The sequence below is a fragment of the Larimichthys crocea genome, chromosome II (assembly GCF_000972845.2).
Source record: "Larimichthys crocea isolate SSNF chromosome II, L_crocea_2.0, whole genome shotgun sequence".
In the NCBI taxonomy this organism is placed as follows: Eukaryota; Metazoa; Chordata; class Actinopteri; family Sciaenidae; genus Larimichthys; species Larimichthys crocea.
The window spans coordinates 6453194-6481067 of record NC_040012.1 but is presented as its reverse complement, the minus strand read 5'-3'; the positions used below and the strand labels follow the sequence as shown (position 1 = coordinate 6481067).

At 39.3% G+C, this 27874-nt stretch overlaps 1 protein-coding gene across 3 annotated transcripts; it reads left to right on the top strand.

Annotated features, from left to right (window-relative positions):
* The first annotated feature begins 105 nt into the window (after positions 1-105).
* Positions 106-27787, top strand: LOC104931426 (dynein heavy chain 8, axonemal). 3 transcript variants are annotated; one of them, XM_027289229.1, is made up of 92 exons: positions 106-275; positions 792-901; positions 1062-1181; positions 1636-1720; positions 2109-2260; positions 2413-2599; positions 2748-2911; positions 3023-3199; positions 3368-3481; positions 4061-4168; positions 4276-4377; positions 5230-5367; positions 5455-5652; positions 5743-5819; positions 5947-6046; positions 6145-6264; positions 6355-6490; positions 6621-6808; positions 6890-6970; positions 7100-7216; positions 7676-7798; positions 7887-7986; positions 8073-8161; positions 8255-8361; positions 8471-8537; positions 8614-8737; positions 8869-9038; positions 9132-9258; positions 9428-9663; positions 9851-9952; positions 10036-10149; positions 10239-10301; positions 10700-10800; positions 10938-11075; positions 11312-11552; positions 11678-11877; positions 12026-12179; positions 12279-12442; positions 12736-12838; positions 13063-13167; positions 13339-13500; positions 13667-13891; positions 14003-14175; positions 14274-14452; positions 14530-14717; positions 14820-14906; positions 14997-15104; positions 15182-15316; positions 15412-15573; positions 15670-15916; positions 16045-16286; positions 16392-16532; positions 16604-16835; positions 16922-17064; positions 17147-17281; positions 17350-17472; positions 17552-17765; positions 17853-17962; positions 18051-18214; positions 18300-18492; positions 18582-18704; positions 18792-18922; positions 19027-19180; positions 19326-19490; positions 19672-19898; positions 19982-20100; positions 20185-20288; positions 20477-20653; positions 20743-20910; positions 21071-21286; positions 21469-21606; positions 21712-21839; positions 21971-22142; positions 22244-22399; positions 22493-22648; positions 23057-23239; positions 23412-23517; positions 23599-23851; positions 24116-24306; positions 24393-24514; positions 24595-24707; positions 24780-24982; positions 25079-25152; positions 25240-25392; positions 25521-25793; positions 25881-25982; positions 26078-26238; positions 26339-26495; positions 26576-26728; positions 26921-27110; positions 27208-27329; positions 27423-27787. In XM_027289229.1, exons 2-92 carry the CDS (start codon positions 857-859, stop codon positions 27708-27710), a joined length of 13578 nt encoding a protein of 4525 aa, XP_027145030.1. In that variant the 5' UTR covers positions 106-275; positions 792-856; the 3' UTR covers positions 27711-27787. The 3 variants fall into 3 exon arrangements, with proteins under 3 accessions (XP_027145030.1, XP_027145028.1, XP_019109781.2); XM_027289227.1 differs by having other exon boundaries at positions 107-265; positions 1047-1181; XM_019254236.2 differs by having other exon boundaries at positions 107-275; positions 1047-1181.
* The last annotated feature ends 87 nt before the right edge of the window (positions 27788-27874 follow it).

The following is a 27874-nucleotide window of genomic DNA, read 5'->3' as shown; positions in this document are numbered from 1 at the left end:
CAAATATGAGTTAGTAAAAGCCCTTTACCTTTTCTTATATTTTCTTTTTTTTTTTTTGAAGATTGGCCAGAAACGTTGAGATTTAAACGACATTTAAATTAACGGACAGGTCGCGTGGCAACCATCAACGACCAACGGTTAGCAACGGTTACAGTTGGACGGCTAAATTTGGACGAACAACGACAACGCACTGTCAGCGGTCAAAAAACATATTTTCTAACAACAACAGACAGAAAATGTGGCCTGAGGGCATCTATATCAGGTGGTGAGTGTAGGTAAGGATTGAAAATTATAGTTTTAATAAATGTTAAACTGTCAGCTGACTCAGTTTGCTAACGGCTAGCGGTTAAAAGCTAACGTCCCTCCAACTGTCAGTGCTAGCATTAATTTGACAGCTATCGCAATAAATTATAATTACTTTTTATTAAACTTTAAATGAGCTGGGAGCGTGTTTGGGAGAAAAAACAAACAAACTGATACTCGTTTTCAACGTTAACTTTTAATGCTAGTTGAACGTTAGGGTGCATCATATTCCGTCCCCACATACATGTAACGTTAATATAACGTTAAGATAACGTCAGATATATGTTATACCTGTTTAAAGTGTGTCAGCTTAAATAAAAAAAATGAAAAAACACACTTATTTATTAGCTTACATATATAACCACCTCATAAAAAATGAAAAAACACACTTATTTATTAGCTTACATATATTACCACCTCATAGAAGTGGAAGTATTTGCTAGATCCACCAGTTACACTGCATGTTTTCTTTTATTTATTTATTCCAGAGAAGGTAAACAACAGAACAGAGTATTTCAGCAGTAAGGAGGTGATTTTGGTGCCTGAGCTCTTCATGATGGATGCACCTAATCTGAAGGCAAACAATCATGGATCTCTGGTAAATGGATTTAACACCTTCACACAAAGGCTTACATACAAGTATATACAAGAAGTAAACAAGTCCATGTAGTCTATGTATATATATGGTGTGGTAAAGCTTTTTTTAACTGTGCCCTACTATTTACAACCATTGTCTCTCTCAGGGCCAATGCAAACAGACGAGAGAAGAGCGAGATAAGCTCCTCACCCCAGCACACGAGTACATGATTAACATCCTGGCTGAGAGGCTGTCCTTGGAGCCAACAGCAGTGGAGGGATTTATTTCAGATTCTTCATCTGTGAGTTGTGTCCGTGTATTTTTTTTTAAAACAATGCACAGGATATCTTATCAGAGAGGTGATTAATCATTTCCAGTGGTTTTGGACAGTTTGGTTGTCCATGCAGCCACAATTTATTTTTTTTAAGTTCACGTTTTGTTTTCAATCTGACTATCATATGCTTGCTTGTAAAGGTTTATGATGTGACCAAAAACATTTCAGATTGCCAAGACTCATCATATTGGTCTTCTGTGTGCCACTGACTTTTTTTTAACTACAGTACCAATGGATTGGACAATGCAGAAATAACGTTATGGATGTTCGGGAATGTTTCTGATGACATAATGTAATGCAGTACCGTTGTGGCTTTCTTCCTTCTGTTTCTTTTTAAGACAGAGACAGGAACATTGTGTTTTTGATTTAATGTCACCTGTGTTACCATGTGAGTTTCATTTTTTGTCTTTGTGCTCAACAGCTGGCTGCTTTTGATAATTTCTTCGCAAAAGGAGGTTGTAAAACCATTTCCTTTGTCTATCAAACGTGTGAACTCCCAGCAACAGGTAGGCATAATATAGAAAGATTATTAGTCGCTGGCTAAGACTGGTTCAAAATAGTCCTTGTTTACAGATTCTAACCTGAATTTCCAGATATCAGAAATCTAAATCTAAAAGAAAAACAGCCAAGTTCTTTTTTAACTAAATTATTGCAGTGAGTTATTCACAGGTCAGATACATGTATTTGTAAGAGATGATCCATGGGTCTGATTACTGTATGTGACAGGATGGCTCAATTTTTAGATGAGTAATTTTTATCATTTTGGGGAAGTAGTCTTAACCAAGTCTACTGAAATTTAATTGATTCTATTTACTTTTGATATCAGCAGTGAATTATTTTACATGTCTGTTCCAGTTTTCCATCTCATTAAAATTCATTTGGATTTCATTTCAGAATCCGGGCACACAAATCCTAAGAATACCAAAGGAAAAAATATATTGAGGCTGTTCATAGCCGATTTGTCTAAGACCTGCCTGACAGGCATTTGCTGCTCTTTCACACGGCCTAGAGTGGACATTCCTGTCACTTCAGAAAACATCCATGAAGTAAGACAGTCTTATATGTGTCAAGTGTGTATGTATGTATACGTTTTAGGGCTGTAACACATAATAATCATTGTGACTAAAATAGTTATATGTAACAGTAAAAGTTTTCATTGTAGATATTGAATGGATGTTCTTTTCTTGATGATGTGTAGGAAATCTTCTTTAAAATGATTGATGCCAGAGATGGCCTCCTGAAAGGAACAATGAATGCCTTGAGCTTCGTGCTACCAGCTCTGGAAACAGGGCAAAACTGGGGTGTCTTAGAGAAGTCTAAACATGGAGAAAAACTTATAAAGAATTTCAAGTACACCATAGAGCGCTGTCTTAACACCCTAAAGGGTAAGTCATTTTTTTCAGTTGTTAGTTGCATAATTTTCACACTTTGACGATAGTTTGTTGCATTATCTGTCCACAATGATACTATTGGAACCAAACAGTGGCCATGAAGTAGTAGTTTATACTTTTGTCTTTCTTGTTTGTACCCCAGACGCTCAGATGAGCAATGAGAGTATTATTCACGTGACTACAGTCACAGATGTTGACCTCTCTAAATTGGCCTCCCTTGAGGACATGAAAGCTGCAGCTGCCAACGTTGACATGGTGCATAAAATGGAGGAAATTCTCATGCAGTGGTATAAGCAAATCGAACAGGTTGGTAAAATGTTAAATCACTTTCTAAATGTGTCTCACTGTAGATGAGCTGATTGAATTGCTGCTCTGTAGAAGTAAATTGTAATCTCTCTTTGTATCCATAATCATAAGATCTTGCTAGAAAGTGATCAACTGAGGAAAGGGGTTGATACTGGTGGGCCACTGACTGAGTTAGACCACTGGAAGAAAATGTCTATAAGATTCAACTCCATTATCAGTCATATAAAAAGCCCGGAGTGTAAGGCAGTGCTGATGGTGCTCCATATCAGCAAATCCAAGATGATGAAGGTACAGATGCTTGAATATTAGACTTCAACAAAGTAACACACAAAGTTATTATAGAGTGTTTTACCAGGTTTGTCTGTCTGTGCAAATTATGTGATATTCTTAAGTGGAGATACAGTTATTATGATTATGCAAATTAACTATGATTCCATGTATCATGTACTGATGCAGATGTGGCAGGAGTTGGATAACAGGATAACAGATTGTGTCAATGAGGCAAAAGACAATGTGAAATTCCTGAGCACACTGGAGAAAGTCTTTCAGCCTCTTTACAACAGCGACCCGGTATGTGTGAATAATTTGATGTGATGTATGCCTAGGAAAGGTTGTAGCAACTGTTAGTGATGATTGAGAATCTCTCCGTTTCATAATTCTATACTCATTTTGTAGTGCTGGTGACATTTTACAGTAAGGCAAATTAAAACCTTCATACAGTAGCAGATATCTTACAACAACAGTAACAGTGGATTATAAATGTTAGATGCAGTGACATCTAGTGGATATCTGGAAGAGGATAGCTGTGGTTCAAGCACAGTTTATGAGGAAACAGTGACAGAGTTTAGGACACTGATTTGTTTCAGACAGGGTTAAACTTGTCAACAAAGTTAATGACAATACCCACACCTTCGTCAAATTCTTGAGCCTGTGTTAGCCAACAATTGTGTGTTTACTATCTGATTAGAAAGAATACAAGTCTCCGATTGGATAGGCAGTATTACATACTAAGAGTCAATGGGTTTAGTGGTAATATGAAAGATTTTGCATCGTGTATTAAGCTAAGTTTGTAATATAATGTAATAGAAATATAATTGTTTCCACAGAGGTCTTATATATAATGTAAAGATATATATGATGTGATTTCAGGTAACCATAATGAAAAACGTGCCGAACATCATCAGCGCCATACAAATGATTTACTCCGTTTCACTGTACTACAATACGAGTGAAAAGATATCTCGTCTGTTCATCAGTGTAAGTGTGACGTATCGAGTCTCAGGAAAATAAAATAAGTTTAGAAAATCTTAAGGTCCAGTTTAATTTATGAAACTAATTCCATTCCTGAAAAAAAAAAAATCTAGGTCACAAATCAGATGATTACAGCATGCAGATCATATATTACTGTCAACGGCACACAGCAAATATGGGACCAAGATCCTGAAGACCTCATCAGGAAAATGCAGGTGATGATGGCACACACCTGCTGTCATGTTGATAAGTTTTCAATATTACTACTAATACTACAGATCAATTTAGTATGTTTTTTACATACAAAATCATATACATTCATTAGTTCAAAGGCACATTTCTTCTCTTTGGCTCAGTACTTTTACCGTTCTGTTTGAATGAAGGTGTAAATGAAAAGGTCTACATTTTACATACCATCAACCAAATTCTCAAATTTAACTCTTGAGAGTCTCTTTGCTGACATGCCAATGTAGACCTGCCTAGAATATTTATCAGTTACTTGTCGAAATCCACATGAACCACACTTCACATTGGCATAAATTGGATCCACAGAAGAGCACTTATTTACAAAGCAAATCTGTGTCTTTTAAAGCTGATTCGCCTGTTGCTGATCACTTCAGAAAACTTCACAGAGAACAGTGAGAGCAAAACAGCATCACCGATATGTTTTAGCTGAATATTCTGTGTTCTAGCTCAGCTAAAAACACCAAATTAGTCAGTACGCTTGTTCACTACCAAGTCTGTTTCGAACCGATATGAGACCTGTATGTCCTCTGCTCTGGACCCTCTGTCACTGGCCTTAAGTAAAGAGACACATAAGTAATACCAAAAATGAAATATTTTGTTTTAGCACAGATTTGTTCACATGTGATATCATCAGGAGAAAAAAGTGTAATGCATCTTTTCAGGTTTTAATGTATCAAAGGCAGAACACGTGCCTAGCAACATCACTGCACATATAAGAATAACATCTGTGGTATTACTGATGAGGCCTGAATATAACACGCTGTCGTCATCATGTTCGGCATGTTCATGTTCATGTCATTCATGTTTTTTTTTTCTGGCAGGATTGTGTCTGCTTGTATCAGGAGTATCAGACTTGCTTCCAGGAACAGACAGCTGAAAACCGTGTAAAGAAGCCCTTGGAGGTTTCAGAGAATCTTATTTTCAGCAAGTTTGAGAGCTTATGCAAACAACTCAAAAAGGTGCAGTCCACAGTAACCTTTTTAATTTAAAACCCACTCTTACCACCAGGCCTTGCCAAGTAACAACAAACATTTTTTCTTTTGTAGATCACACAAATAATCACAGTTTTCAAGACATTTGAATCTCTCGGAAAATCAAATATTGAGGGCATTGCGGTTCTGGCGAGAAATTTCCACACAGTATCCATGAATATAAAAAGGAAGCAGTATGACATGCTGGCTCCAAAGGGAGCTGAATTTGAAATGGATTTTGCTAAGTTCATGGTTCAAATAAGCAACCTAGAGGTACGTATCATTTTCTTTTGTTTACATTTATCTGTGGTGTAGCTTCTACTGTCTCCCTCTCTCTTATTATTTGGGTATCTCTATTTACAGAACCAGCTGGTGGCATTTATGAGTTCATGGTTCTCAAACATCATCTCATCCCAGCAAGCACTATGTCTACTGAAACTGTCAGTATTTTTATTTTATTTAGTATAGTGGCATAATGTAATAATTGCACCCTATTGTAATTATTTCAACTGAATGATTTGGCATCATATACTCTAGCACAGGTCTTATAAGTTTCTTTATTTGTAGTTTTCAGGGGCTGAACATTCCCTGTCTTGACCCAGAAATTTCCAGAGTCTTGGGTCTCATTCTCCAGCATTATGCCACAGAAATAGAGTTTGTGAAAAAGGTATCCTTTTTTCATGTTTGAGTACATACTGAGAATAAAGTAAAATTATTGTCATCATGGACACTCAAATCAATCAAATCAATAAATTTTCTTCGCAGCTCTATGAGACAGAGAGCAATGACCCCCCATTATGTAGAAATATGAGTCCTGTGGCTGGAAGGATTGTTTGGGCCAGGCACCTCTACAGAAAAATAGAGGAACCCATATTATACATTCAAGTAAGCCTTTATTTCTCCAACTGAAAGGTGTTGTCTCAAATTATTGTCCTGAAATATTTGAACATTGAATGTATCTGTTGTCATCAACAGAAAAACTCTGACATCCTGCGCAGCCCAGAGGGACAAGAGGTGGTTAAAATGTACAATCTAACTGCAGCAGCGCTGATGAAGTTCGAGTGTGTTTACCACAGCGTGTGGATAGAGGAAGTGTCAAGACTGGATTACGGTTGGTTTTCTTGCTCTCACTTAATATGTTGATACTCCACCTGGCTAACATTTCCTTTGTTATGTTGCATCATAGGATTCTGTTAATCATTTAAAATACTTTCTCCCTCTTATTGTTCTGTTTAAAACAGTCTGGAATGTTACACTGCTGGTTCGTCACCCAAAGACTAAAAAATATTATGCCAACTTTGATCCTAAAATCACTGAGGTCATTCGGGAGGCAAAGTGTTTGTTGAAGATGGGTTTGGAGGTTCCAAAGCAGGCTTTGCGCCTGGTCAGCTCGGAAAGCAAATTAAACACTTATCACCTCCGACTACAGGTAAATCACAGAATAGTTTTTTACAGATAGATGGGTTACCTTAATATAAAATGACTTGTATTCCTTCTTTCTTTTTTATAGACCATTTTGGCAGATTACGAGTCTACTTGTGCGAGCATACCTGAGGAATGTGCCAACTTGATGGATTCACAAATAAAAAATGTAAGCTGTTTGTAAATACAGCACAGACATTTTCATGGATATCATATTTTAAAGAGATATCGTTTTTAAATGTATCATTGCTTGTATTGTTTCTAATTTTTATTGAATTTGTTTTTGATAAATTAAAAGGTGGAATTTGCGCTTCGCCATGGGTCAGTGTTGCACACCTGGTCATCCCTCCTCCTAGACAAATTCTTCCTAAATGTTGACACTGCTTTGTTTGAGCTCAAACATATCACAAAGAAGGTATAGTACTGAAAAAAAGTACGGAGCAATCTCTCCTTTTCAGATATAATATAATACCAAGATTAACTTCTGAAAAAGATTTTAAAAAATCATCCACTATGTTTGATTCCTAGTTCAGAATGTAAATGTAAATGTACTTTATTTATACAGCCCTTTACAACAGTCCTTTCGGTGTACCAAAGTGCTTTACAGTAGATAATAAATAACGAGAACAATAGGTAAAAAACAAACAAAACAAAAAAACAATAAATAATAACAATAAAATGCAACAAAATTGAATAAGAAATGATAAAAGTGTCATCATACTACTGGGTGTTAAAAGCCATCCTAAATAAGTGGGTTTTTAGCTTGGATTTAAAAAGGCCCAGGTCAGAAACGAGACGCATCTCGACGGGGAGCTTATGAGAATGATTATTAATAACTTTCTAAAAATACTGTTGCTCGTATTTCTTATTTCAGGTGCAAGATATCTATGAAATACACATTGATAAGGTCCTTAAAGACATCTCAAAGACTGTGATGATTGAGCTCCCAGAATCGTGTCAGGTGTCTTCACTGCAGGATCTGATTGAACATAATGAGGTGTGGACCCGTTTTACTGCCTATTAATGTCCTTTCATTCAACGTTAAAAGATGTTCATAGATCATTAAATATATCTCTTTTTTTTAGATTCTATGTAAGGAGCAGACAAAGACATTGGACTACAAATGTGGTCGTGTCAAAGAAGCAGTGGAGGAGCTGGATCACGTGTTGAACATCAGAAATTCAGGTACTGAGTCAGTCATAGAGCACCCAAAATTTTGATAAATGTATGTGCGTTTTCCTTTTTATTTGACCTTTTTTTAAACAACTTAGGCCAGAGCAGTACGAGATCGTCAGGAGAACGAGAGACAGAGATCCCAGATGAGGGAAAGGGTAAAGAGAAAGCGATCAAATTTGAAAGGGTATGTTTACTGAGTAACACCAAAACATTGATCTTGTATTCAGTATATCAACAAATGTGTTAATGCTTCGAATAAAAATCTTAACTTTACTAGGAGTTTAGGAAGCTTTATGAAAACTTCACTGCAAGGGTGTTAGAAGCACTGATCAAAACAACCAAGTTATCGCTGGAGACCATGAAAAGGAGAATGTGTGACAATAAGTAAGTGAGTCTGTGTTTGTTAGCATGTAAAGAAAAAGGCCAATATCTAAGATAAATATGTAATAAAAATGATCTCCTACTGCTCAAACTCAACCAATGTTTATTTTAGTGCTTTCGAGAAGTCTCATCTGGTCTCACTATTCAAATCTGAAGTCCAGATGGTTAAACCTGATGTGGTAAGTTTCCACTCTTCATCTACTGATTCCAGTTCACATGAGAATTTTGTTTTACTCACTGATATTTGTTTATCAGGTAATGACTCCAACTTTAGATGAGATCCAACAGACCATAAAACAACTAATTGGGTTGGTGTTGGACGTTAGCAAGGGTGTTTCATGGCAGCAGGAGTATAGCCAAGATTCCACAAAAAACAAAGGTAATGTGTGGATCTTAAATAAGTTGTTTATAAGTTGTTCATTTGTAGATCTCTGTGCTTTAAGAGTATAGTCAATATACATGCAGCCCTTTAAAAAACTTTTAATTTGAATTATTAATTTAATTATTTAGGAGGAAAAGTGAATTTCCATCAAAGAATTGTTGAAAACAAGGACATCAAAAAAGTTGTGGTCATACTGAAATTAGCCATCAGCTCCCAGAAAGGACCAGTGACTGAAGTGCTAGAGCGGTTCAATCATTTCAAAGCACTCTGTAATGAGGACAAGAACCTCAAAGTCAAGGTTTGATTTCCTGCATGTTCCTGCTTGTTTTAAATTGTTGAGAAAATCTAACTTATTTTTCCTTTAACAAGTAACATTATGATTTTTTTTAAGGAATTCATGGACACCAAACCATCCTTGCTCCAGATCAAAGCTGAAATTCAGCACTACGATGCAATTGAACAAGAAATTGATGATATTAAACCCATCATTGCTGTGGGGACTACCGCATTGTCAACAGGTAAGGTAGCCATAATGTGTCCTTGACCTCAATCACATAAACTTTAAGTTTTAAGCTTAAGACGATTTTTTCTACTGGTCATGTCATCACCTGTAGCTTGAGAGCTGTATGCATCAGAGGACTTCAGTAATGCAAATTCAACACTGCTAAATGTATCTGTTTCCCACAGAACCATTAAAGGTGACCTTGAGACTTGAGACCAAAGCCTGGAAGAAACTGTTGTGCAAATACCTGAGGGAGCGGTACAAGAAGATAATGATAGACAATAACATAAATTTTAACAAATATCTCACACATCTTTCTCATCCTGTGGTTAATATGGAAGATGTGCGCCAAACCATGGGTGCCCTGTCAAAACTTCGGGATGCTGAAATACAAACCGATATGACATTGATATCCATTGAGGTATGAACACAACAATATTTTAGTTAAGGATATAGGCTGTAAGTGTGTACATAAACTGAGCTGGCTTTGCATGATCCATTGAGGCGTTATTAGTGAAAGTTATCGAGGACTGTTTGCCATGATTGTGATTTTCACCACCATTAAATTTTTGATCCATATGTTATAATAACAATGTTATATTTTACAGGAAGCCTATGAAATTTTGACGAAATATGATGAGGTGACCAAAAGAGAAACAGAGGGTGTGTGCAATCTGAGGCAGTCCTTCAAAAAGCTTGAGACCAAAGCTGTTAGTATTGTTATATTTATGCATATTTTTTGGGATTTATAATGTGTTCTTCTGTAACTGATCTCTGTTGTCTATTTCCCCAGAGATCAGTGCAATATGAGCTTGTTCGTATGCAGCCCATGTTCAAACAAAACCTTCTGGAGGGAGTTTCCACTTTTCAAAATGCTGTTGGCACTTTTTTGGAACAGTATGATTCAGTACGTAATCTGCAAATCCTTAAGTGTAATCAGTTTTCAGTCAACATATTTGAGGTATTAATCAGTTCTTGTATCATTTTATTTTTCAGGAAGGCCCCATGGCCGACGGAATAGCTCCTCAAGAAGCCAGCTGCAGGCTACGGAATTTTCAGGTAACACTGTAGATTTATTTAATACAGTCCTAACGCTTGTCACTGTTAGATATATAAAATGCATTTAAACAAGTAGAAATGCCATATACTGCATGCATGTGGGACACTGAAAGTTTAGTTTAAGGTTGAAATCATAAAAACTAATTTCTTTAGATCTCCCACTTTAATACAGACCTCAATGCTTTAAATCCAGTCACTCAGGTGAAAAAAGAAAGATTTAACAAAATGAGATGGAGAATACTACTGTCCAATCCAAAAATGAATTCTTATTTATGTAGACTAGCTAAATACCTCACCTCCAAGGGCTGTAAAAAAGTATATCTACCTTTGCTTTTCTGACACAGTGGATGAAATGTTGTGCATTTTTAATACATTTAATACATATTCATTTTAAACAGGTTAGATTTGAAGAGCTGTGGAAAAATTTCAACACATATACCTCCGGGGAGCAGCTTCTTGGCTTGCCAGTCACAAATTATGACTGTCTAGAGAAGAAAAAGTGCGTAACCACTCTTCAAAGGTTTACCCTACATTATCAGAACAATGACAATTTATCAAATGTTACAGTGTTAATCTTTATGGTGCTTTATAATGAATTTCAACTAATAGATCTATGATTTCCCATTATTACCTCAGAAAAGAACTTGATCTGCTACAGAAACTCTATGGCCTGTATGATGCAGTGATGAGTAAGATTCAGGGGTACTATGGCATTCTGTGGACAGATGTGGATATTGAGAAGATCAATTCAGAACTTTTGGAATTTCAGAACAGGTAAACTAAGTATTTCTGTAATTCTCCTCACCTTACTGTTACAGATAGTTTGCAGTGCACTGTGATTTTTTTATATGAAGTAGCCATTATGTAAACTTTACCAAACTTAATACAATATTATCTAAATTGTAAAAAAGTTATACTTATAAGTATTTAAAAGTAGATAAAAAACAGAAAGTACAACTGTTTGTGTTTTTTTTTTACACATATACATGAATGATTATTCCTGTTTCTAGGTGCCGAAAGCTGCCCAAAGGATTGAAGGACTGGCAAGCCTTCCAAGACCTGAAGAAGACAATTGATGATTTCAGTGAGTCTTGCCCTCTGCTTGAGATGATGGCAAACAAATCTATGATGATGAGGCACTGGGGCCGAATCACAGACCTGACTGGGCACAAATTTGAGGTGGAGTCAGATACCTTTACACTGCAGAACATCATGGAAGCACCTCTGTTGAAGTACAAGGATGATATTGAGGTTTGCTGGCAGTTTGGATAGTGTGCTTAAATATTAATAATTAATAATAATTTCTCAACACAATATTTAATCTTATTGTTTTGTTCACCCTCCTGAGCTTGACTTCTTTTGCATTTATACTGTAGGACATCTGCATATCAGCTGTGAAGGAGAAGGATATTGACGCCAAGTTGTCACAAGTGAAAGAAGTGTGGTCCAGTCAGACTTTGACCTTGATGACATTCAAGGATAGAGGAGAGCTGATGCTGAAAGCGGCAGATACAACAGAGATCCTTACCATCCTGGAGGATAGTCTGATGGTGCTGGGGTCACTGCTAAGCAACAGGTACAACAGAGCAAACACTGACTTGTAACTATTAACAAATGTTAATAATAATGCAATAATGCAAATAATGGTGGCTCTATTTATTCAAGCTATCCTTTTAGACAGTGCACACAGAGTGTCTTGTACTGAAACTTGTGTCCATTTACAGATATAGCGCCTTCTACAAAGCAGAGATTCAGGATTGGGTCTCAAAGCTTTCAACATCATCTGATGTCATTGAACAGTGGGTTATTGTGCAAAACCTGTGGATCTATTTGGAGGCTGTGTTTGTTGGGGGCGACATTGCCAAAGACCTCCCACAGGTATAGTCATTATACCTTATTGACATTCTGAAAATTGCAATGTTGAGCTCTTCCTTCCTTACTAAAATACAAAAAATATGTTATTTTTTCCTAATGTAGGAAGCAAAGCGTTTTCAGAACATTGACAAGTCCTGGATCACGATCATGCAACGAGCCCAAAAAGTTCCAAATGTGGTGGAATGCTGTGTGTGTGATCCAATTCTAGGAGAGCTCCTACCAGATCTTCAGAAACAGCTCGAGTTCTGTCAAAAATCTCTTGCAGGGTAAAGCTTTGTCAAATTTTTTTTTTTAATTTCTCTGGGGCTAAAAAGATTAACAAAAAAAATATTCTGAACCTACCCTATTTTTTCTACAAATGCTGCTGTCTGTGTTTTCCAAACCAAAGCACTCTTGTACTTGTATTTCATGGTTCTAAATTATTTTCGCTTTAATGTCTTTCATTCAACCATTTTAATTTTTTAAAATTTTATTTGGGTTAATAAAACGTAGCCCTGAACGACACAGGCAATAGTTTTTTTCTGCTAAATTTGACGGATAATGTGATCTAATTCAACAGGTACCTTGAGAAAAAGAGGCTCCTGTTCCCACGGTTCTTCTTCGTGTCTGATCCGGCCCTCTTAGAAATCCTTGGACAAGCCAGCGATTCTCACACAATTCAGGTTAGACACTTTATTTTAACAAATACAAGTTTTGTTTTATGTTTTTTTCAAACTCTTGCAGGATATCCCAAAACATGCCAAAATATTTCAGAATATCTTAATATTGTGACAGAGAATTTTCATTTTCTTGTTAACTGCTTTTTTAGATGAAAAATCTAGCACATGAATCTTGAGTCTTTTCAGAGTACTGACTGTACTAATTTTAGCTACTAATATTTTTTCAGTCGCATCTACTCGGTGTGTTTGACAATGTTAATGAAGCAGAGTTTCATCAGAAAGAGTATGACAAGATTTTGGCTGTTATTTCACAAGAGGGGGAGAAACTACCGGTATGTTGTCCTACTTGCAATTGCAAATTATAACTGTAATGTTATTCTACATTTGCAAAACGGAAATATAATATTGACCTGCACATGTTACTCTTACTATAAAGCATTTTGTTGCAGCTTAACTGCACATGTATTTTGTATGTCAAGTAAATATTTGTATTGTGGTTTCAGCTGGACAAACCTGTCATTGCACAGGGAGCAGTGGAGCTCTGGCTGGGGGAGCTGTTGATACAACAGCAGGCTTCGTTACACTCTGTTATCAAATCTTCAGATTTAGAGATCAATGATGAAGACTTCAATCTCCTGAATTTCCTGAACGATTTCCAAGCCCAGGTTGGAATACAGTAGTGAAATATCAAAAATGATAATCCTGTGGTGTGAATACCCTTTAGCTGTTTTCTAGTACAGCATGGCATGACAACTAATGTATATTAGCTCATGTATTCAGGTTACATTTAGATAGTTAATTTCATTTAGATGCTTTTAATTTTTTTTTTAGGTGGGCTTGCTGGGAATCCAGATGCTTTGGACAAGAGATGCGGAAGAGGCACTGCAAAATGCTGAATATGACAAGGACATTATGCCTTTCACCAAAAAGAAATTCCTAAATATACTCAGCACACTCATTAAACAAACCACCTACGACCTGAGCAAGTTTGACAGGGTCAAATATGAGACACTCGTCACAATTCACGTGCACCAGAGTGATATATTCAATGATCTAGTAGGTTCTTTGAAATAATCTTATTCATGTCATGGATTCTTTCAAATTGTTGACTGACTATTACTGTCGTGTATGTAACACATTCAGATTGACTTCCTACTTTGTCCTCAGGTAAAAATGCGTATAAAATCTATCAGTGACTTTGAATGGCTGAAGCAGAGCAGATTTTACTTTAGGGAGGACTTGGATCAGGTCATTGTGTCCATCACGAATGTCGACTTCATTTATCAGAATGAGTTCCTAGGCTGCACTGACCGTCTGGTAATCACCCCTCTGACTGACAGGCAAGTGAAGAGGACTTTAATTTTGTTACTTGATAACTGAAGTTTTCACACAGGGTTTAATTTCTAAGTTGAATGGGAGAACTGCTTTTTATCTGCAGGTGTTACATCACACTGTCCCAGGCTTTAGGCATGAGCATGGGAGGAGCCCCCGCAGGGCCGGCTGGCACCGGGAAGACTGAAACCACTAAAGACATGGGTCGCTGCCTCGGCAAGTATGTGGTGGTGTTCAACTGCTCAGACCAAATGGACTTCAGAGGACTTGGCAGGATATATAAAGGTATCCCTGACAATGAAACAATTCATCCAACAGTGTGGAATCAGTACCAGTTATCTCATGATGAATTCTTTTTGCAGGCCTTGCACAGTCAGGGTCATGGGGCTGCTTTGATGAGTTCAACAGAATCGACCTCCCAGTGCTTTCTGTTGCTGCTCAGCAGATCTACATTGTACTGATGGCACGCAAGAAACACAAAAGCACTTTCATCTTTACTGATGGAGACTGTGTGGATCTGAATCCAGAGTTTGGCCTGTTTATCACAATGGTAAGATACACAGATGGACAGGAATCTTCATAAGAAACACTTTAAAACTAGGTAGAACATATAAAATTTACTCTAGATAATGCGTTGTCATTCCATGTCTAGAATCCTGGATATGCAGGTCGCCAGGAACTTCCTGAAAACTTAAAAGTGCAATTCAGGACAGTATCAATGATGGTACCAGACCGGCAGGTGGGCAAAAAGTGCTTTTCCTCTAAAGTATTATGTAAAGTAATATTCTAGTCCTAACAGACGTCACCTCTTCACTGTTGTCTTTGGCAGATCATCATGAGAGTCAAACTAGCCAGTTGTGGATTCAATGACAATGTCATCTTAGCCCAGAAATTCTTTGTCCTTTATAAACTGTGTGAAGAACAACTTACAAAACAGGTGAGAATGTTGTGGCCAGTGCTTAATAACTTTGAATAATTATTGCCCTTCTGACACAACCTCTGCTATGTGTCCAGGTGCACTATGACTTTGGCCTGAGGAACATCCTGTCTGTGTTAAGAACACTGGGGGCCTGTAAAAGAGCACGGCCAGATGACACAGAGTCCAGCACTGTCATGAGAGTGCTGCGTGACATGAACCTTTCTAAACTGGTATGACAGGAACTCAGTGTAGACCATCAGGGATAATGGAGATACTGTAGTTTATCAGCAGATACTGTGTATGTGAATCTTTCTGTGTGTTTCAGGTGGATGAGGATGAGCCCCTCTTCCTTAGTTTGATCAATGACCTGTTCCCTGGTATCCAGCTGGATGGGAGTACATATGTTGAACTTCAAGCTGCTGTTGCCCATCAAGTTGAACTTGCTGGAATTGTCAACCACCCACCATGGAACCTCAAGCTGGTTCAGGTACTATTAAAACATTTTTTGCATGTTAAGTTTCTGTTGTGTTTTTATGCCTGAGGAAGTTATTGTACCTCACTGATATCTTACTGTCACTAACAGCTTTATGAAGCCTCACGAGTGCGCCATGGCCTGATGACTTTGGGCCCAAGTGGAGCTGGGAAGACCACGGTCATCAACATTCTCATGCGAGCTTTGAGTGAATGTGGAACCCCACACAGGGAGATGCGCATGAACCCCAAAGCAATTACTGCTCCACAGATGTTCGGTCGTCTTGATGCAGCTACCAATGATTGGACAGATGGGATCTTTTCCACTCTGTGGAGGAGGACACTTAAAGCCAAAAAAGGTTTGTCACACAAAGTTTAGTGCACATTCAAACTAATATTCCTCAATTTATGTGACAAATCATCATAAAAATGTTCTTATACTACCCAAGGATCGAATTGTGATGGCTGTAAAATGTGTACACTACAGGGGAGTTCATATGGATCGTGCTGGATGGCCCCGTAGACGCCATATGGATTGAGAACCTCAATTCTGTGCTGGATGATAACAAAACACTGACCCTGGCTAATGGTGACCGCATCACCATGAGTCCATCCTGCAAGCTGGTGTTTGAGGTGCACAACATGGATAATGCCTCCCCTGCTACTGTGTCCCGGGTGGGCATGGTCTTCATGAGCTCTTCAGCTCTTAGCTGGGAGCCCATACTCCAGGTACAGTTGTTTTGTCAAATCATCAAAGCAGAGAGCATTAGCAGAGACAAATAATGTTTCTTTTCTAATTAAGTGCTGAGGTGGAACGTTGGCTTTGTGTTCTAGGGATGGGCTCACAAGCGCAATGCACAAGAGGCAGAGAGCATTATGGGTTTATACGATAAGATATATGGGGACGCCTACCTATTTATGAGGCAGAACCTTAAACCCAAAATGGAGCTTTTGGAATGCAACTACATAATGCAGGTATGTATACACAATTAGATGATGGCTCTAAACTTTCATGAAACACTGAATTATCTTAATACTATCTACAGTCTGTGAATCTGCTGGAGGGCCTCATCCCAACCAAGGACCCAGGTGTTTTGGCCGGCAGCAAGCGACTTGAACGCCTCTTTGTCTTCTGCCTGATGTGGAGTCTGGGAGCCCTTTTGGAGTTAGAGGATAGAGACAAACTGGAGGCTTACATCAGAGCGCATGAAAGCAGCATTGATGTGCCTCAAATACAGTCAGGGGAGACTATGTTTGAGTATATGGTCAATCCAAACGGTACACTAATTTATTCCATTAAATATCGCCAGTGTGTATTTGTTAATCGTGCGCACATGACTAACTGTATGGCACCTTCTGTTCAGGTGAGTGGTGTCATTGGAATAACCATGTTGGGGAGTACATCTATCCGACTGACCTCGTGCCAGACTATGCCTCTATCCTTGTGCCAAATGTGGACAATACAAGAACCTCATTCCTGCTGGAGACTATTGCCAAGCAACGCAAAGTAAACATGTCTCTTTTAGACATACCTTTTAGAATAAAACATATGGAAGACCTGGCTATAAAATATCAATATTGTGTTACAGGCTGTACTGCTTATTGGTGAACAAGGGACAGCTAAGACAGTGATGATAAAAAGCTACACAAAAACATATGATCCAGAGACAGACCTGTTCAAGTCCCTAAACTTCTCATCAGCGACAGAACCCCTGATGTTCCAGGTAGAATATTTGCCATGTTCTGTATGCATGGTTTTGTACAGTGCTAAACTTTTTTTTTGCCATTACAGCGAACAGTGGAAAGCTACATTGAGAAAAGAATTGGCAGCACCTATGGACCCCCAGGAGGACGCAGGATGACAGTCTTTGTTGATGATATCAACATGCCTGTTGTCAATGAATGGGGAGATCAGGTACTGTATACAGAAAGATTATAGAAGAATGTTTTCTATTCATGTTCAGTCTGACTACCATGTATGACTGTCCAACCAGATCACCAACGAGATAGTGCGCCAGATGATGGAAATGAACGGCATGTACAATCTGGACAAGCCAGGAGACTTCACCAACATTGTAGACGTACAGATACTGGCTGCCATGATTCACCCTGGTGGTGGGAGGAACGACATCCCACAACGACTGAAGAGACAGTTTACAGTCTTCAACTGTACTCTGCCGTCCAACACATCCATTGATAAAATCTTTGGTAGCTGTCTCTAAAATGATTCATTTTTCTGCTCATTTAAAGTCATATGAAACACTTCAGTTGTTATTTTACACCCTTTTTCTGCAGGTGTAATCGGCTGTGGATATTTCCATACATGCAGAGACTTCAAGCCCGAGATTTCAGATATGGTGATGTGTCTTGTGTCTGCTGGGAGGATTCTATGGCAGTGGACAAAGGTAAATGCCTGAAAAATGATGTGAAATGGATTATAAGGACTCATTTATTAATGAAAGCATGACCTGAATTGATAATTTTACATTACAGGTAAAAATGCTTCCTACGCCATCCAAGTTCCACTACATCTTCAATTTGAGAGACCTGTCCAGGATCTGGCAAGGAATGTTAAACATTAAGTCCGAGGAGTGTAATGATATCCCCACTCTCCTGGCTCTTTTCAAAAGTGAATGTACGAGGGTGATTGCTGACAGGTACAGTGCTTATGTACAGTAAGTCTACTTTTAAATACAACAAGAAATGGCAAAAAAGACAAACAGAAACATTGTTTTGCTATAGGTTTATTTGCTCTGAGGACAGAGAGTGGTTTGAGAAGGCTGTAACTCGTGTGATTCAAGAGCACGTTGACCCCGACCTTGTCCCAGAAATTCATCCTGAGCCATACTTTGTGGACTTCCTGCGAGATGCTCCTGAGCCCACTGGAGAAGAAGACGATGATGCCTGCTTTGATGCCCCCAAAATCTATGAACTGGTATGTGACTTTATTTAAACAATTGCACGAAAGATACTGTAGATGTAAACAACTGTCACAGTAATCTGAGCAAACTAACATTCCTCCAGGTGCCAAGTTTTGAGTTTTTATCAGAAAAGCTGATAATGTATCAGTCCCAGCACAATGAGACTGTGAGAGGCTCCAGCCTAGATCTGGTTTTCTTCACGGACGCCATGACTCATCTCGTTAAGGTCAGACTAATAGTCATTCTGTATCAATACACAACCTTTAGAACAAACTATAAATAATCCTGATTTATTTGAGTTTCCTTCCTATAGATCTCGCGAATCATTCGAACTGACAATGGTAACGCTCTGCTTGTGGGAGTCGGAGGATCTGGGAAACAGAGTCTGACTCGCTTAGCATCATACATAGCTGGATACAGCATCTTTCAGATCACACTGACAAAGTAATGACAGAGAAATTAGCTTGTCTTACTGCATTCATCCTTACAGGACAATACACAGGATGTACTGAGGATTTGTTTCTTACACTTCTCTGTTTTCTCATCAGAACATACAACATAAATAATTTCATGGAAGACCTGAAAGTGTTGTATAAAACAGCTGGGGCAGATGGACACGGCATCACCTTCATCTTTACAGATAATGAAATAAAAGATGAAGCCTTCCTCGAGTACCTCAACAATGTTCTTTCTTCTGGAGAGGTGAGTAAAAGTTTGATGTCTTTGAAGCCCCAGTCAATGGTCACCCAAACCATCTGAGTCTGCATTTAGACAATAAAGTTCAAAAATACTCAAAGGAAAGCTGTTAGAGGTCCTGATTACTTCACTTTGAATTAACTGTGTGCAGGTCTCCAACCTTTTCGCTAAAGACGAGATACAAGAGATCACCCAGAACCTGATCGCTGTGATGAAAAAGGAGTTTCCTCGTGTTCCTCCAACTTTCGACAATCTTTATGACTACTTCATATCCCGGTCCAAAAAGAATCTGCATGTAGTTCTTTGCTTCTCACCAGTATGTTCAAACTTTGTTTACTTCATATTTCTCTGCATTTTTTACATTATTTTTTCTTTCTTTCATTGCCTTTATTTGTTTCGTTTCGGGTATGCTTACTATAAACTGTTACATTACACACGTGTCCCTGTGTAAGTAAAAATCCTCCTTTCAATTCTATTCCTTCTACTCTCCTTGACAGGTGGGACAGAAGTTTCGCTCCAGAGCTATGAAGTTTCCAGGGTTGATTTCTGGCTGCACCATAGACTGGTTCACCCCTTGGCCCAATGAGGCTCTGGTGGCTGTGTCTAACTATTTCTTATCAGAGTTTCCGATGGTTTGCTCTGATGAAGTGAAGGCTTCTGTGGTGACCACCATGGGTACATATCATGACAAAGTGTCTGATACCTGTGAAAGCTACTTTGAAAGGTATAACATGCAAATGAAATCTAAGTTCACACTGGAGACATATTTTACATGAACTTAAAGTCGTGTGCTGTTTCATGTTTCAGATTTCGAAGAAGAACTCATGTCACCCCTAAATCCTACTTATCTTTTATAAATGGTTACAAAACACTGTACACTGAAAAACACAACTATATCAACACACTAGCAGAGCGCATGGATGTTGGTAAGGGGAAAAAAATTACATGTATGGACAACTTTGCATGATCTATTCAGGGAAAGGATTTTAAAAGGTGTTATTGATTGCCAGGGTTGGACAAACTCATGGAGGCCAGTAAGTCTGTGGCTCAACTATCCAAAGAGCTTGAAGTCAAGGAAAAAGAACTGGCTGTAGCATCTGTCAAAGCTGACAAGGTAAGTAATAATAATACAGGCACCAGTCTCCCACAACCATGCACAAGAACTTTTGATGTAGAGGAAGAAAACTTTGTATTATTTGGTCAATGAGATTTATGTAAATATTTTTCACAGTAGTATGAATATCTGCCCCAGGTTTTGGAAAAACTGGATAAAAGACTCTTGTTCTTGTTGCATTAATATAGGTGGTAGCAGAGGTGACAGTCAGTGCTGAAGCTGCTACCATCATAAAGAACGAGGTCCAGGTTGTGAAGGATAAAGCTCAGAAAATTGTGGATGAAATCGGGGTAGAGAAAGCAATTGCGGAGAAGAAGCTAGAGGCTGCCAAGCCGGCTTTAGAAGACGCTGAAGCTGCACTAAATGTGAGACTTGTGTGACTTGGAACATATTTGTGTATTTGGATCATCCGCTGTATAGTACATATCATGATCTACTTGAAAAATCTTTACAGACCATCAAGCCTGCTGACATTGCCACTGTGAGAAAATTGGCCAAACCTCCACATCTGATCATGAGGATCATGGACTGCTGCTTGCTTTTATTCCAAAAGAATGTGGACAGTGTCACTCTTGATCCAGAACGAGGTTGTCTTAAACCATCATGGTCAGAAGCACTGAAGGTAACAAAAATACTCACAACCAGCACATTGTAATCACTTTCTGTGAACCCATACAGAGAGATGTGACTGTCTGTACATTCTAGTATGCATGAATGTGCCAATGTTGTTGTGAAGTTACTAACGACTCCCTTTTGCCAAATTTTCCTTGTCTGCTCTTTAGCTTATGAGCGGTGCTGGTTTCATGATTTCCCTCCAGCAGTTCCCAAAGGACCAAATTTCAGAGGAAATGGTAGAACTGCTGAAGCCATATTTTGAAATGGAGGATTACACAATGGAAAATGCCCAGAAAGTGTGTGGTAATGTAGCTGGTCTGCTGGCATGGACCCGGGCTATGGCCACATTCTTTGGCATCAACAAAGAAGTGCTGCCACTCAAGGTAAATATAATCTTCATCATGGCAGCTAATGGATATCTTGCTTAGATCACTATTGTACTTTAATATTGTGTTAACAGACTGTTTTTAAGATGTCCTTAGTTGAATAATGCCGGAATGGTAGCTTTAGCTCAAAGCAATAGATAATTTCTTTACCTCTTTTCTGTTTATTTATCTGTGTCCAGGCTAACCTGGCCATTCAGGAAACCAAACTGATATCGGCTAATAATGAGCTAAGTAAAGCTGAGGCTCAGCTGGACGAAAAGCAAGCAGAGTTTGACAAAGTGAAGGCCAAATGTGATGCTGCTATGAAAGAGAAACAGGTGTGATTCAGTATTATAAAACATTTCTTATATTTCATTTGATATAAGATAGAACTTGAAAATTTGAAACACTTATAATAATAATAATAATATTGTGTTATTCAGGACTTGCTGGATGGTGCTGAGATGTGCAAGAATAAAATGCAGGCTGCGTCCCAACTTATTGATGGACTGAGTGGAGAAAAAGTTCGCTGGATAGAGCAAAGCAAAGAATTTAAATTACAAATCAAAAGGTAAAACTGAATTTAATAAGGCACACATAAAAATTGGGCTACATTTGTTAGGCTGGCTTTGTCAGGGTAGATTTGCAGCTTATTAATCACGAAAGCTTTTAAATAAGGTCATCTGCTTCTGTCCTCGGCAGACTTGTCGGTGACGTGCTCCAGCTCACTGGCTTCTTGTCTTACTGCGGGCCATTCAACCAGAATTTCCGTGACATGTTGTTGAAGGACATCTGGAAGGCTGAGCTCAGGAGACATAAAATCCCTTTTACAGAAGACCTCAACCTCATTTCTGCCCTGGTGGATCCTCCCACTGTAAGAACAACATGAACTCATTTTAATTTTACTTTAATATTTGCTGCACAAGAGAAGTAATCATGTGATGAAACACATTCACACTCCTGTTTACGTTTAAGATAAGTGAGTGGAACCTTCAAGGACTCCCTGGAGATGACTTGTCAGTGCAGAATGGTATCATCGTCACAAAAGCAACAAGATATCCCCTCCTCATCGATCCCCAGACTCAGGGAAAGGCTTGGATTAAGGAAAAAGAAAAGGCTAATTCATTCCAAGTACATAGTGAAATACAGTGGAGTCGTGCCATTGTCACCCAGTTTAGTTTGGTTAACATGTAGTTTGGAAGTAATCTGTAATCTGTCTTACAGGTGACATCACTCAACCACAAGTTCTTTCGCACTCATTTGGAAGATTGTCTTTCCCTGGGACGCCCACTGCTTATTGAAGATGTTTGTGAGGAGCTGGACCCGGCCCTTGACAATGTCCTTGAGAAAAACTTCATTAAATCTGGGACTAGTTTCAAGGTCAGATCAGCTGTAATACCCACTTAAAATCAACAACACAACTGTAAAATGAGTCCTTAAAGCTGAGTCCAGTGTTCAGGCATGACACCAGCTCTGCTCCCTATCAGCATTTCCCTATGCCCCGGCCTAAAAACTTCTTTTTCCCAGCCTGTGGTACAAACACTAACACTGCCCTGGAGCTCTGAGGTCACAATCTCAGCAGACGGACTAACAAACTGAGCTAACATTAGCTAACAGCAGTTATAGATCGCAGCAGTTCACTTCACTGTCCATCAGGAAACTCTGTAAATGTGATGATGTGATGTGATGCAGTTAGTGGAAATCAGAAGAGAGGATCTTTTATGAGATGATTTAAAATCTGTTCTTTTATAGAAAAGTTACATTACAGGGCTTTTTGTCTTTGTACAGGTTAAAGTGGGAGACAAAGAGGTGAATGTGATGGATGGCTTCCAGCTTTATATAACCACCAAACTGCCTAATCCAGCATACACTCCAGAAGTCAGTGCCAAGACATCGATCATTGATTTCACTGTTAATATGAAGGGCCTGGAGAACCAGCTGCTCGGTCGTGTCATCCTTGCAGAGAAATATGTAAGTGTTTTAGGTACACGGCAGACAGACTAGTCCATTATGTCAGCTAGCTGAATCAATGTTTCTTTTTTTATCAATATTACCTTGTTATAACAGTATTATGAAGTATTGATTGTGCCTTGGGCTGCACTTGAATTTTAGAACCATTAAGTTATTCTAATTCTTTTAACAGGAACTAGAGGCAGAAAGATTGAAACTAATCGAGGATGTAACTGCCAATAAGAGAAAGATGCAAGAGTTGGAAGACAACTTGCTGTACAAACTCAGCAGCACAAAAGGTACAATCGTTACTAGTGTAGGTTGATGGCAGTTTCTAGAAATTTCTTAAAAGTAATGTGTTTCTGTTTGTGTGATTGAAGGTTCCTTGGTTGATGATGACTCAATGATGAGCATTTTGACTGTGACTAAGCAAACTGCTGCTGAAGTTAGCACAAAGCTCACTGTCGCAGCAAACGCGGAGCTGAAGATCAACGAAGCTCAGGCAGAATATCGTCCCGTCGCCTCGCGAGGCAGCATCCTTTACTTCCTTATCACAGAAATGAGCATGGTCAACGTCATGTACCAGACTTCCCTGGGCCAGTTCCTCAAAGTCTTTGACCTGTCATTGGCAAGGTACGGTTTCATCAAAGTTGATTTAAGAAGCATATTTTGAACAATGTTGTTTGTTTTCGTTTAGTTTTGAACTTGAGGAATGAGGCTGTGACAGCTGTTGTACTATGAACCTTATATTCCACACCATGCTACAAATTAACTCTGAGTTAAGTGAACCATTGCTCACTCTAACAGCCAGCCTTTGTCACTTGGTCACATTTTTGCACACTCACTCTGTCACTCGCTCTGTTTACAGTTGATGCTCTAATGAATATGCTTTTACAGGTCGGAGAAGTCCTCCAAAACTCAAAAGCGAATTGCTAACATCATTGAACATCTGACTTACGAGGTGTTCAGATATACAGTGAGAGGCCTGTATGAAAACCACAAGTTCATCTTCACACTCTTGCTGGCCCTCAAGATTGACTTGCAGAAGAAAGTAATAGAGCACAACAAATTTCAGATCCTCATTAAAGGTAAGATAATTGTCACTGTCAGAAAGATTTAATGCACTTTTTTATAGCATATTATAACATGATAACTACTTTGAATGTACAATTAGGTGGCGCAGCTCTTGACCTGAAGACCTGCCCCCCAAAGCCCTTCAGCTGGATCCTGGATCTGGTGTGGCTAAACTTGGTGGAACTCAGCAAATTGTCACAATTCACTAACATCATAAACCAGGCGAGCTTACGTTCCGTGAATCATACGCGTGAATCCTCCATTTACGTGTTCTTAGTTATTCATGTTGTCATATTTGGCAGGTGTCTCAAAACGGGAAACCCTGGAAAGCATGGGTCAATCTCGATGCCCCGGAGGAGGGTGTCATCCCAGAATACAACTCCCTCGATGTCTTCCATAAACTGTTGTTAATAAGGTTGGTTCCTGCTGCCGGTCGTGTTGCTTACAGTATGATAGTGAATATTCTTACACGCTCTTTATGTCACAGGTCTTGGTGCCCTGACCGTACCCTGTCTCAAGCCAGAAAGTATGTAGCAGAGTCCCTGGGCATGAGGTTTGCTGAGCCGGTCCTCCTAAACCTTCACAGCACATGGGAGGAGAGTGACCCTCGCACCCCTCTAATATGCTTTCTTTCTATGGGCTCAGATCCCACTGAGCAAATTGAAGCACTTGCTAAGAAACTTGAGCTTGGTGAGTTTTCTGCCGTATTAAATCTACAACTTTTTATGGGCTTCTCATCTGAACTTTAAAGAATCGTCATGATCTCACTACACTCGTGTCTCATAGAATGCAGAGCTATATCCATGGGGCAAGGGCAAGAGGTGCACGCAAGGAAGCTTATTCAGACATCAATGTCGCAGGTGTGTGTTCTTAGTTACATTCTATGAATGAGTACTTTTTAAAGGCATGGCTGACTGTGTCATCTGATCTGTGACCTGTATGTACAGGGAGGCTGGGTCCTTCTGCAAAATTGCCACCTGGGGCTGGACTTTATGGATGAGCTGCTAGAAACTATCTCAACAGCAGAGACCATGCATGATTCTTTCAGGGTGTGGATCACCACAGAACCACACAATCTGTTCTCCATCACACTCCTACAGGTGACACTTTGTAAAACTTCTATGTTATTTTATGTAATTACCTGACCTAACTTGTTCAAATACTGTGGTGAACCTATATACAGTACTTGCAGGTTCAGAGCAGTTCTTTCTCACCTCTCAATCCGTAGTCCTCTATCAAGTTTACGAACGATCCACCCCAGGGAGTGCGCGCTGGCCTGAAACGAACATTTGTAGGAATTTCACAGAACCAGCTGGAAGTCAGCAACCTTCCCATGTGGAAGCCCATGCTGTACAGCGTGGCTTTCCTCCACACCGCTGTGCAGGAACGGCGCAAATTTGGGCCGTTAGGTTGGAACATACCGTATGAGTTCAACTCCGCAGATTTCACCGCAAGTGTTGAGTTTGTCGAGAGACACTTGGATGATTGCGGCCCCAAGAAGGTGAAGATTCAGCAACAGCGGCCTGACTTTAAAGATCTTTTTAACGTCTGCTCTCGCTCATCATTTTGTGCTTTTTTTTCCCTGCAGGATGTGTCTTGGGTAACTGTGCGATACATGCTAGCTGAGGTGCAGTATGGAGGAAGGGTTACAGATGACTACGACAAACGCCTACTCAAGTGTTTTGCACGTGTAATAACCACATTTTTGCTTTCGTTCACCGCCTTGATCAGTAATTTTATTTGATCTGATGTTACAGTACATGAGGATGGTGTTTTTCATTACAGGTGTGGTTCAGTAAGAAGATGTTTGATCCCTCATTTTGCTTCTACACGGGCTACAAAATTCCAGTGTGCAAGACAGTAGAGGAGTACCTGGAATACATTCAAAGCTTGCCCACTATGGATTCACCCCAAGCGTTGGGGCTGCATCCTAATGCTGATATCACGTAAGGAAACATTATCCTACAACTATTTGTCACACAGCTGCGTATCGTGTGTAGTATTATTGCTATCATAGCATTCATGCTTTGCTTTAATGTTGGTTAGGTATCAGACGAACACATCTGCTGAAGTGCTCGACACAATCACAAATATCCAGCCCAAGGAAAGTGGAGGGGGATCAGGAGCAACTCGAGAGTCCATTGTTTACAACATGGCGGAGGACATGTTGGAGAAACTGCCCCCAAATTACGTGCCACACGAGGTCAGTTTGTTCGATTTTTGTTCAGTCGTTCAATTCTTGCACCAGCTAAAATCTAAACTGCACCTTTTTCATCGTTTAAGGTCAAAGCCATGCTGGTGAAGATGGGAATCCTGAACCCAATGAACATCTTCCTACGTCAGGAGGTGGACCGAATGCAAAGGATCATCGGTGTGGTGCGCACAAGTCTGACCGACCTGAAGCTGGCCATTGATGGTACTATCATCATGAGTGAGGTCAGTTCACTGATTCATGCTCTTACTCACATCAACATCAGTGCTTGACTGTTTGTTTTTTTACATACAAACTTCAATACGTCAATAAGTTTGTATTTCGATTTTCATTTTTTATTGGTTGACCTTATTTTGTGTATTTATCTTATTAAGTGCAAAATACAGTTTTTATATATATCTGTACTTGACTTCTAGAATCTCCGTGATGCCCTGGACAATATTTTTGATGCCCGTGTGCCAAACCTGTGGAGGAAAATCTCCTGGGAGTCATCCACGCTGGGCTTTTGGTTCACAGAACTTCTGGAGAGAAACAAACAGTTCTACAGCTGGGTGTTTGAAGGAAGACCCAAAACATTTTGGATGACGGGTTTCTTTAATCCACAGGGTGAGTAACAGTTTTTGTAAAGAAAGGTACATTTGTATATTAATCCCAACAGATTTCATTGTAATAATAAAAATGTCTTTCCTGGGAATGTTTGCAGGGTTTCTGACGGCTATGAGACAAGAAGTAACAAGGGCAAACAAAGGATGGGCTCTGGACACAGTCACCCTGCACAACAAAGTGCTAAAGCAGGCAATGGAAGAGATCACAGCCTCGCCTAAAGTGAGTCAAAAAAACATGGAAATACTTGATAAACTTGGTCTGGCATTGCATTAAAGTTTTGATCCTGAGACGTGAAATGCCTTTCCTCAACAGGAGGGAGTTTATGTCTATGGTCTATACCTGGAAGGCGCCGGCTGGGACAGGAAGAACACCCATCTCATCGAATCTTCACCCAAAGTGCTGTTCACAGCGTTGCCCGTCATCCACATGTTTGCCATCAACTCCACTGATCCCCCGGATCCTAAGCTGTACGTCTGCCCCATCTACAAAAAACCAAGGCGCACAGACTTGAATTACATCACAGCGGTGGTGTTGCCTACCATGGAGGCACCAGACCACTGGATCCTGCGTGGTGTCGCTCTGCTGTGCGACATCACATAAGAGATAGCTAAATGTCTTATATGATATATAATATGTAATATTTTATGAAGGAAAAATAAATAAATGTTAGTGTCCAATGCCTGATCAATGTCTCCTTTTGGAGGAAGTTGAGTTTTCGGATAAGGATGTGACTGAACAGTCATGTCAGCAGCACTAGTGCTGTA

Bases quoted from the DNA above. Each gene is read 5' to 3' on its own strand.
- LOC104931426 (XM_027289227.1), top strand. From the start codon at position 857: ATGATGGATGCACCTAATCTGAAGGCAAACAATCATGGATCTCTG. The intron at 2,261-2,412 runs GTAAGACAGTCT...GATGATGTGTAG, and splicing joins CTTCAGAAAACATCCATGAA to GAAATCTTCTTTAAAATGAT. The intron at 20,654-20,742 runs GTGAGACTTGTG...AAATCTTTACAG, and splicing joins ACGCTGAAGCTGCACTAAAT to ACCATCAAGCCTGCTGACAT.